The 11,875-nt window shown below is 36.5% G+C and overlaps 1 protein-coding gene across 1 annotated transcript; it reads left to right on the forward strand.

The window, feature by feature from the left end:
* The first annotated feature begins 7,338 nt into the window (after positions 1-7,338).
* Positions 7,339-11,659, forward strand: LOC113045245 (phospholipid hydroperoxide glutathione peroxidase). Its single transcript, XM_074559814.1, has 7 exons — positions 7,339-7,480; positions 8,645-8,739; positions 9,318-9,462; positions 10,312-10,463; positions 10,621-10,645; positions 10,735-10,794; positions 11,333-11,659. Exons 1-7 carry the CDS (start codon positions 7,415-7,417, stop codon positions 11,363-11,365), a joined length of 576 nt encoding a protein of 191 aa, XP_074415915.1. The 5' UTR covers positions 7,339-7,414; the 3' UTR covers positions 11,366-11,659.
* Positions 11,660-11,875: the final 216 nt, after the last annotated feature.

Consider the following 11,875-nt stretch of genomic DNA (forward strand, 5'->3'; position numbering starts at 1 on the left):
TTTTATTTTTTGTGCTTGGGTTAAAATGATAATAATTAGAATGAAAGACAAAATTATTATTTAGTATCTTTTGTTCTTTTTACAGATTGCAATATTTGTTACTATAACAAATCTCTGTACACTTTTAAAATAAATTATAATATTTATATTTAAAATATATTTATAACATTGATATTATTACAGATTAAAAATATATATATATTTTAATCGATATTTTAAATATTTATATATTTTTGTGCTTGGGTTAAAATTATAGTAATAATTAGAATCAAAGAGAAAATTATAATTTAGTATTTTTTTATTTATTTTTTACAGATTGCAATATTAATAAAACAAATCTCGATATGCTTTTAAAATAAATTATAATTTTTATATTTAAAATATATAATTAAAACCCTTTTCCCTTGAAAAAAAAGTAAGGGATTACTCTTATTCCTTCTGTAATTTAATTACAGTTAATTCTCATGTAATTCAACAACTGTACTTTTAGTATTAATAAGTTATTAGAAGTTTACAAAGGCACATGTATAATTAGTTCATAATAAATAGTTAGTTAATATTAAGAATTGGACATTTCATTCATTAACTTGATTAAAGGATTTAGAAAGTAATAGATAATTAATAGTAATAGGTAATTTGGAGTAACTGGTTAAATGTTCATCATCAACATTGGGTTAAAATTACTCTATTTATTGGAATGAGTGACAGAATAATGGGGTTATTTTGTTTCTCTTTTTCTATATTTTTTTTAGCTAAAACAAATATTTCTAAATATATATTTTTAAATTTAGAAAAATAAGATCTGTTCTGCACTGAACATGTGAGAATCAGTGGAAAGCGTCTCACCGCGTGCTCTGTGATGTTCATGAGCAGCTCTTGCTCTAGAAACTGTTCTGGATGTATTTTGGTGCCACATCAACCAAAGACTGCAGAAGAGTCATCATCATCATCAGGTATGTCAGATATCAAGGGATGTGTTATATTCTTCTGGCCTTGCATCTAATCACCTGTGTTTGATCTTTCAGTGTCTGTGTGTTGTACCTGTTCATCAGAAGGTGTCATGTCCCTCTGGACTACAATAATTATAAATGCAGCTAGCATCCTGAAATTTAAAAGGCAGCTACTGTATATATTTGATGCATGAATACCCAGTTTGTACTGTGAAAAATGTCAATTATTAATGAAATTAAAAGAAAATGTAAATACTATAATAATATTTTTTTCTATTTACTAATGTGCTGTACTGTTATATATTTCTTTAAATGTTTGTATTATAATTCGTATTTTTTATTCTTTTAGATTAATTTATAAAAATACAGTTTTCATTATTAAATCTTTTCTATTTACTAAAGTGCTGTACTGTTATATATTGATTTAATTGTTTATTATTATTATTATTATTATTAATTTTTTTATTTCTATTTTAACTTTTTTGTTTTTTGCATTTACTTTAAATTTATTTTTAATCAGTTTGGACATTATTATTATTATTATCATTATTATTATTATAATTATTATTATTTCACAGTTTTTCTCTTCTTTTTTAGACCTGTTTGAAAACCCATGATCTAAAATGTGTGAAATTTATACTAATGCTTATATTCTCTTGATTTTGTGAGTTTACATGTTTAAAACGTACAAAGACCCAGTTTATAATGTGAAAATATATATATATATTTTTAGGAAAATGTTTAGTTTGCATTCTTACTTTTTCCTATCCATTATAATACAGCACTCTTATGTATTACATATTTATAAAATTAATTGTAATCATTCTTATTTACTTTAATAAATGTAATTCGTTTTATTATTATTTCTTTGATGTATTCATGTTTATTTATTTTAAGCTACTTAATTACTTTTATTAATTTTATTTTACTTCCTTTTTCACACCTTTAAAAACCCCTGATCTAAAATGTGTAAAATTTATGCTGTATATCTTTTTATTAATTTTGTGGATTCACGTTTTATGAGTGTAAAAGTAAGTGTACAGTTGTATTTTCATTTAATATCCAAATATATATTGTTTTTTTAAACGTATTACTACTACGCATTGTTTATTAATTTTATTGACCCTAAAGATTCTTAAAAACAAAGAACAGCTCAAGTTTAAAGTCATATATTTAATAAGAAAAATTCTATAGTTTTTTCATTCCTATTGATAGGGTTTTTGAGAACTTATAAATTATCTGTAAAACTGGCGGTTTTGTGGATAAATCTGTATTTTTTTTACTGCATGGCACGTATTAGTTGCATAAGCACCGTCTCTGATTGGCTGAGGCTGACAGAAAAGGCGTAGCTTTCCCGTAGGTGGGCGGGGCTTTGTGCCGCAGTACTAAGTGGTTGTAATACCTAGACTCCTCATTGGCCGCTTTGAGCCGTTGCTGCGATACGTCAACGCGTCCGCCATGTTAGTGAGGGCAAGACTGCCTTATGCTGTGTTCACACCAAACGCGAATAGAGCGTCTAGCGCGAATGATTTCAATGTTAAGTCAATGCAAAGGCGCGTTTACGCGCGTCTGGAGGTCTCGCGGCGCGAATGGGGCGTTAAGCGCGGCGCGGAAGACGCGAATTCGCCTCATTCGCGCGTCTAGTTCGCGCGAATGACGCGAATTGACGCGCGAATAGGGCGTTTCGCGCGAAACGCGCGTTAAGCGCGAAGGTGCTTTTTGTGCATTTAGCGTTTGACGCGAATTCGCGTCTGCCGCCCGAGTTGAAAAATTTCAACTTTGGCGTCAATTCGCGCCGCGTTAACCAATCAGGAGCCTGCTAGGAGTTACTCATTCAACAGAATGTTCCCGCAGCCTCCGGTTGTGCAGGAATACCCTTCTCCACTCATTCAACAAGGAGGAACGACTGATGTTGTCAGTGAGCAGTCAACCGGAGCTATATGACAAAAGTTCAGGAATAAAAAGGACATATATGTATATAAAAAACATATTAATAGATAAATTGAATAAAGGCCAATTGAAAACATAAAATAAAGGCCTTTTAAAACTGCATTTCATGACACAGTAACAGTAATATTTAGAAAATTATCCGAATAAAAATGGCGTTTGAAAATGCTGCGTGAACTCAGCTGGCAGAAGCCCCCCCATGACGCGAATTCGCGTCTGTTGTGAAGCGAATTACTCGCGCGAATGAAGCGAATGATCTCAAAATGGTCAAGCGGCAAACTAGACGCGGTAGACGCGAATTTGACGCTCTATTCGCGTTTGGTGTGAACACAGCATTATGCGGATAATTTTCTAAATATTACTGTTACTGTGTCATGAAATGCAGTTTTAAAAGTATTTCAGGCGAGAATGTAGTTGTTTTAAACTCAGATATGTGGTTTATTTATAATGACAGCGTCTATTTAAAAAAATGTGTTTCGCCGATCTCGGAGATGAGCTCCATGCGACCAGCGGGAGCTCCGTCATCATGTATCCGCCGAGAGCAGCCTCGGCTCGGCTAGACCTTCTGACATTTGCCGCTGGCTCTGATGTCTCTGTTGTGGTTCAAGATAAAATATAATTTGTTTGGGGTAAAATGAAACGTTTCTTATCAATTGGCCTTTATTCAATTTATCTATTAATATGTTTTTTATATACATATATGTCCTTTTTATTCCTGAACTTTTGTCATATAGCTCCGGTTGACTGCTCACTGACAACATCAGTCGTTCCTCCTTGTTGAATGAGTGGAGAAGGGTATTCCTGCACAACCGGAGGCTGCGGGAACATTCTGTTGAATGAGTAACTCCTAGCAGGCTCCTGATTGGTTAACGCGGCGCGAATTGACGCCAAAGTTGAAATTTTTCAACTCGGGCGGCAGACGCGAATTCGCGTCAAACGCTAAATGCACAAAAAGCACCTTCGCGCTTAACGCGCGTTTCGCGCGAAACGCCCTATTCGCGCGTCAATTCGCGTCATTCGCGCGAACTAGACGCGCGAATGAGGCGAATTCGCGTCTTCCGCGCCGCGCTTAACGCCCCATTCGCGCCGCGAGACCTCCAGACGCGCGTAAACGCGCCTTTGCATTGACTTAACATTGAAATCATTCGCGCTAGACGCTCTATTCGCGTTTGGTGTGAACACAGCATTAAAACAAATGAAAGTAAACGGGGAGCTGCGGTTTTTACTGAATAAAAACACAGTAACGTTCACATTTATCAACCGATTTCAGAGGTTTATGATCTATATGCAGTTAAAAAAAAACTTTGCCTCCAGTTATTTAGTTAGGTTTAGAAAATTATTAATTGAAAGCTCACGTGTCTCACTTGTTGATTTCGTTGATTTTTTCGGTTTACAAATCTGTTAATTTAGTATAACTGTGACATATTCATGTAATGTAATTTGAATGTACATTACATGATATGTAGTTGTTTTATTGCTTTCTCTGTGTTCAATCCCAACATTTTTCTTTATTTTATTTTTTGTGTGTCTCAGGTCAGAACACAGCTCATTCCCTTTGAAATACCTGGATAAAAACAAAATAATACATCTTTAAACACTAATAATTTACTATCTTATATATATAAATAATAGAAAATCCTCTGAATAAATCTCAGCTCAAAAAACAAATTTTATTTAAGTTTTCAGTTCAGTCTTTCTCTGGGAATAGAGTGGTTTAGTAAAGACAAAATCTGACTAATAAAGATTAATTCCCCGCCGCTTCCCTCAATATTTTCTTAAGACGATACTTGACATTTTGTTCTATAATGCACATTACACACATTCATGCAGAAAACACACATTTTGAAACAGTGGTTTATTTTTCCATGCATGTTAACCAGTGTTGGGCAGTAACGCGATATTAGTAAAATGTGTTATTAGTAACGCGTTACTGTAACGCAGTTACTTTTTAAATAAATTAACTCCGTTACCATTACCATATGGTGCATTGTCCGTAAACACGAAGAAGACGCACTGTGGGCGTGTTTCCGTTTATTCAAGTATGTGCGGCAGTATTGGCAAGTTTTATGACGCAGAAGCCACTTTAGTTTTTGATTCTGAATATATTATTCAGGTGTTTTGTTATTTATTTCAGAAATCCTTGTTATATACAATTCAGTTTGTGCTGGTCTGACTTAATCAAAATAGTGTTTAAAAATTACCTTCTCTTTTACTCTGTGTTTGTATAGACCATAACGCATAAAAGCGCATTAATGGGAACATTAAAGTTCTTTAAAAAAAAAAATAACTAAAAAGTTACTTTTAACAGTAATGCATATTTCTTAGTAACTAGCACAACACTGGTGTTGTCATAATGTTCACCTTGGAGATTGAAAAATGTTTCTTTTTTGAGACCCCAGGAGCCCAAATTCAAACCCAGAACAATAAAACCCACAGAAGAGGTGGGAGTTCAAATAAGGAATCTTTATATTACCAAACTGCAGGGAGAGGAAGAGTAGATATAAGTCATGATCTGCAAGATTAACCACAATCTGATGTGATCCGACCACCTCAGAGAAAACCGTGTTGAGCTGCTGCAAGAGCTTTTGAAGCACAGCAGCTGTGGTCAAGAGTTCTCATGTGTTCGGAGCGGGATCGCTAATCATTTGAATCAGTTCGGGAGTTCGGGGCGGGATCGCGAATCAATTGAATCAGTTCGGGAGTTCCGGGGCGGGATCGCGAATCAATTGAGTCAGTTTGGGAGTTCGGAGCGGGTTCGCGAATCATTTGAGTCAGTTTGGGGATCACGAATCATTTGAATCAGTTCGGGAGTTCGGAGCGGGTTCGCGAATCATTTGAGTCAGTTCGGGTGTTCGGAGCGGGTTCGCGAATCATTTGAGTCAGTTTGGGGATCACGAATCATTTGAATCAGTTCGGGAGTTCGGAGCGGGTTCGCGAATCATTTGAGTCAGTTCGGGTGTTCGGAGCGGGTTTGCGAATCATTTGAGTCAGTTTGGGAGTTCGGAGTGGGTTCGCGAATCATTTGAGTCAGATTGGGGATCGCGAATCATTTGAATCAGTTCGGGAGTTCGGAGTGGGTTCGCGAATCATTTGAGTCAGTTCGGGTGTTCGGAGCGGGTTCGCGAATCATTTGAGTCAGTTTGGGGATCACGAATCATTTGAATCAGTTCGGGAGTTCGGAGCGGGTTCGCGAATCATTTGAGTCAGTTCGGGTGTTCGGAGCGGGTTTGCGAATCATTTGAGTCAGTTTGGGAGTTCGGAGTGGGTTCGCGAATCATTTGAGTCAGATTGGGGATCGCGAATCATTTGAATCAGTTCGGGAGTTCGGAGTGGGTTCGCGAATCATTTGAGTCAGTTCGGGTGTTCGGAGCGGGTTCGCGAATCATTTGAGTCAGCTTGGGGATCGCGAATCATTTGAATCAGTTCGGGAGTTCGGAGTGGGTTCGCGAATCATTTGAGTCAGATTGGGGATCGCGAATCATTTGAATCAGTTCGGGTGTTCGGAGCGGGTTCGCGAATCATTTGAGTCAGATTGGGGATCGCGAATCATTTGAATCAGTTCGGGTGTTCGGAGCGGGTTCGCGAATCATTTGAGTCAGTTCGGGTGTTCGGAGCGGGTTCGCGAATCATTTGAGTCAGTTTGGGGATCGCGAATCATTTGAATCAGTTCGGGAGTTCGGAGTGGGTTCGCGAATCATTTGAGTCAGATTGGGGATCGCGAATCATTTGAATCAGTTCGGGTGTTCGGAGCGGGTTCGCGAATCATTTGAATCAGTTCGGGTGTTCGGAGCGGGTTTGCAAATTATTTGAGTCAGTTTGGGAGTCCAAAGTGGGTTGGCGAATCATGCATTGTCCATAAACACGAAGACGCACTGTGGGCGTGTTTCCGTTTATTCAAGTATGTGCAGCAGTCATGGCAAGTCAAGGCAAGAGCAACACGAGTTTCTCAAAGTGGAAATATGCTCATTATTTCACTTAAGTTAAGCATAAAGACAAAAACCTTTTAGTCAAATGTAAGTTGTCTTTCTGGGTCGAATGTCCTATCCTAGCCCACGAATTTCCAATCCGTGTGCTCAGATTTTGTAAACCGTACCCTCGGTTTTTGAATCTGTACCCACGAATTCATAATCTGCGCGCACACTTTCGCAATCCGTTCTCATGGATTTGTAAACTGTAGCCTACTCACGGATTCATGCAGTAAGCTCCTACGTGATAGCATACAGTTTTAATAAATATTATTATGTGGAATGGGTCTACAGCAAAGTGTCTTAAGTGATTCTCTGTATGTTTTTTTCATACAGGTGAAACATTGTTGAAAACATGCAGCCTGTCTCTAGGTATTTATATGTCTATGGTTTTAGCTGATGCAGAGAGCACCGTCTCTCTCTGACTGGCTGAGGCGTGTCTTTTCTGTTGGTGGGCGTGTTTTAGTGCCGCAGGACGTTTCAGCGAGCGCTGAGCGGCGTCTCTGATTGGCTGAGGCTGACAGAAGAGGCGTGTCCTAGTACCGCAGCACTATGTGGTTGTTTCAACGAGCGCTGTTGATCGGGGCGCTGGGAAGCAAGAGCTTCGCTAGAGCCATGGTAAGATACCAGACAACACCTTTACCTGCTGTTTAACTTGTCTAAGAGAGTGTTAAGACTAGTTTGTGTTGTCTAACAACTAGTCATTGTAGCTGCTGAAAGTAGGTCAAAGTCCGGTGTGTTTATTTGTGGCACCTGTGTGTCCCCGCTAATTCACTCCGACGGAGGAACATTAGCCGTTAGCTTTAATGACGTACTCACGTCTCTGTAGGTTTATTTATGGCTTAAATGTAATGTAAATTCGATTTGTTAGTGTATTTTTTTTAACTTAACAACTCGTTAAAGTCCATTTTGTCGGCAGACCGATGTTTCAGGCCTGTTTTGGGTTTAGCGTTAGGCTTTCGCATTTAATCACGTGGATACAAATCATGAATGATCAATAATAATGTCGTGATTTAGGGTTTATTATTAATAATAGTATCCATTTACGCTATGTGGGTTTATTGTGAAGACTAACCAGTGATCATATTGGTTTTATTTAGATTTATAAATTATACTCTCATTATTTGGAGTGTATTTTAATATCAACAGTATTCAATAATAATCATATTATGTAGTTTTTATTAAATCTCAGTGCATGTTTCCTAAAATACTCTAGTTCTTTGTGAATTAATATGATTATAAGATTCTTACTGTTTGTATGCAACATAAAAATAACTCCAGATCAATTTTGCAATGTATTAAAATAAATGAATAAGGTTGAATATTATACAGTTATTATCACAGTTCTATAATAAAATCAGTGTTGTGGAAATTATGCATGTTTTAAAAACTTCATACTAATAAATAAACCCACATTGCATGATCTTTATATATCAATTTTTTATGAGCCATATTTAATTAGCTGTAGATTTTGTATGATGTAATTTTAATGCTGAGCTTTTTTGCTTAATACCCTTCATAAAGTAATATTTAGTTTCTTGTGTTTTGCACAACTTGTGTTGCATATAAGCAAAAAAAAAAAAATCACGTGTAACTGTATCAGAGGGCAATGATGACCTTTAATATGAGATTTCATCAGTTAAACGATTGCACAAGGAAGTTGCACAATTGATTTATAGCACATGATTGTTTGTCATTGTTCTTGTAATCAGTAATAATTTGATGGGGTTGGCAGATACTCATCACGTCCTGTGACCTTTGACCCCTCTCTGTTTATCGCAGTGTGCCCAGGCCAACGACTGGCAGTCGGCCAAATCCATATACGAATTCTCAGCCAAAGACATCGATGGAAATGAAGTGTCTCTGGAGAAATACAGGTGAACAGATGGGGACACGTTGATTTCAGTTTTTTGTCAGCATGCATGGATTAATCCCATGTTGATGCAACCTATAAATAAGTCGTAAAAGTGCGACCATTGAGAAGAATGAGTCTAGAGCCCTGGATTTAGAGAAATATAGCATTGCATCAGTGTCTCATCAATGGATGCTCTGCAGTGAATGGGTGCCGTCAGAATGAGAGTCTGATAAAAACATCACAATAATGCACAGCACTCCAGTCCATCAGTTAACATCTGGAGAAGACAAAAGCTGTTTTAATGTTTTAATGCTGGATGTATTGATGCTATTTTTATCAGCTGTTTGGACTCTTATTCTGACGGCACCCATTCACTGCAGAGCATCCATTGATGAGACACTGATGCAATGCTACATTTCTCCAAATCTGACTCTTGGATGACCCGAGGATGACCACATTTTCAGCAGATTTTCATTTGGCTGAACTGAACTGTTCCTGTAACCGCTGTCCTCGCCCTCATTATACTCCTAATGCTGATTCTTCATTGTGCTTCCAGTTATTCTGCGTCTGGTGTCTGAAGTGTGTTTGTGTGTGTTTCAGGGGTTATGTGTGCATCATCACTAACGTAGCCTCTAAATGAGGGAAGACTCCTGTAAACTACACTCAGTTTGCGGCGATGCACGCCACGTACACTGAGAAAGGTTTACGCATCCTGGGCTTCCCCTGCAACCAGTTTGGAAAGCAGGTATGTGCAGGAATAAAACGCCAGTTTGTAGTGCATTATATACTTGATTCTGTGTACTCCATAGTACACTCTGCATCTCACTAGTGATTTTATTTTTGCTTTTTGTTCCAGTTTTGTGTAAAACTTGTAAATGAGTCAAGAAAGAGTAAATATTGAAATCTTTAATAATGTTTAAGGTTCATTTGTCACTGAAAAATTTCATGCATACTGAAAATTAGAATTCTATGCAATGCATACATGCTGCAGAAGAAGGAAGTCTTCTATTGTGAAGTAAACACTTTCAGTCCTGAACGTTTGTTCTTTAAAGAAATGTCCTGACTGGAAGTAGGTCACACACCAGGGAAGCTGTAAGTGGATTATTTTGTGTTGTGGGGTGAGATTTAATCTTACAAGAGATACTAAATTCACTTATTTGCATTATCAATCTTCTTTTTTTGTGTAAATTTAATATGTGCTTATGTCAATCTATTTATTATTATTAGGTTTGGTTTAATTTTCAGTTTTCATTTATTTCCAATGTTTTTATTTTATTATTTTTTTTAGTTGACAACATAACAAGATTAATAGTTTTAGTATTAATAGTTTATATAATTAATTTTGCTTAAGAAATGAATGTGCAGAGCACTGTGTGCTGTTATAGTTCTTAATAGTACAGTGTTCTTCAAACTAACATTCTTCAAAGGAAATCTCTCACAGAATGTAACCAGCGGTGATGATGTCATCACAATATTTGCATACAGAGCTGTGAATGGCTGATCTGCCCTGCATATAATTAACCATTTCTATCCACTGGAACTCGATTGTGACAGTGCTCAGCTGTAAGTGTTCGGTTCTGTGTGTGTTGGACAGGAGCCTGGGACAGAGGCGGAGATCAAGGAGTTTGCCGAAGGCTACAAGGCAGAGTTTGACCTCTTCAGTAAGATCGAGGTGAACGGAGACGGAGCTCATCCGCTCTGGAAATGGATGAAGGAGCAGCCCAAAGGCAGAGGAACTCTGGGAAAGTGAGACTGACTCGTTTGTTTATTCTCATTTGTCACTTACTCTCTTATGCAAATTATTGTAATTCTTATATGGAATCAAAGATGTATTATGTCTTTTTAAATCAATGACTCTAACTGTGTAATGCACTGATAATTTGGCATGTTTTTATTTCCACAGCAACATCAAGTGGAATTTCACTAAGGTAACACTGTTTTTTTTATATGTAATTGTGTTTATAGATAGTATTATTTCTATGATTCTCTGACCTCATAACTGTTGTTTTTATCTTAGTTCCTCATCGACAGAGAAGGTCAGGTTGTGAAGAGGTATGGACCAATGGACGATCCAAGCGTAAGTCCATAAAAAATTATTTCTCTTAAAAATAACACTGTGTCATCATTTAAAGCAGCATGAGGGTGAATAAAATGTCCTTTTATATATATATATATATAATTTATAATTTTTCTCAGATTTTTATAAATATATATATATATATATATATATATATATATATATATATTTATAAAAATCTGAGAAAAATTATTTGAGAAAATGTTTGTTGCATTTCATGTATATTTAAAATTAAATTAGAATTAAATGTATTAAAATGTAAATACATTTTATAAAATATGTCTGTTTAAAAGATTATAAATACAAAAAATATATACATTAATTGCATTTATTTGTATTTGTTTTTTATTTAATTTTAAATGTAATTATTTTTTATTTATTCAAAATTAAGTTACATTTATTAAAATAGTGTTTTAGTTTAAATTTTTATGCCATTGTATAACGTTTTTAATATTATAAAAAAATAAATAAACAGTTGCAATCATTTTATTTGTTTTATTAAATGTATAATAATTCAATATAATTTTTTGTCCGTCAGGTTGTTGAAAAGGATCTTCCCAAGTACCTGTAGCCTTTGGGATCGAACCCGATCTCCCTCCGTCCCATGTGTGTGTAGAAATGCGTCTCCTCTGTGCTCGATGGCTGGATGTTTGCAGGGTGAAGCCCAGATCAGTGACGGCCGTTCCTCAAGCCTGTGTTCAGGTGGGGATGGCCTGATGTCCTCCGGCGTGCATATTCTCTGGGAAAGCCCTGCGATGTCCAGCCGCGCGAGCAGAGAGGAGCTGAACCGCTCTGAAATCACTGGTGTATCTGTAGAAGCTCTTCTAATCAACAGCTGTGATCATTAAACAGTAGATCAAACTTCCTCTGCGCCTGCTTCTTTTACAAAGTATGAGTGTTTTCCTTCACCATCATCATGTTTGAGTCATGTTTAGAGATTCAGAATATTCGGTTTGAATCATGTCATATGTGAGAGTGCGGGTAAATTGAGCTGCTTTTTGATCGTCATATAAATGTTGAAGTGTGACCCAATCCACACGAATAACTCTTAAAAGCACTATTAGTCAGACGGGTAGTTGAA

The sequence above is a fragment of the Carassius auratus genome, chromosome 27 (genome assembly GCF_003368295.1).
Source record: "Carassius auratus strain Wakin chromosome 27, ASM336829v1, whole genome shotgun sequence".
Classification (NCBI taxonomy): domain Eukaryota; kingdom Metazoa; phylum Chordata; class Actinopteri; order Cypriniformes; family Cyprinidae; genus Carassius; species Carassius auratus.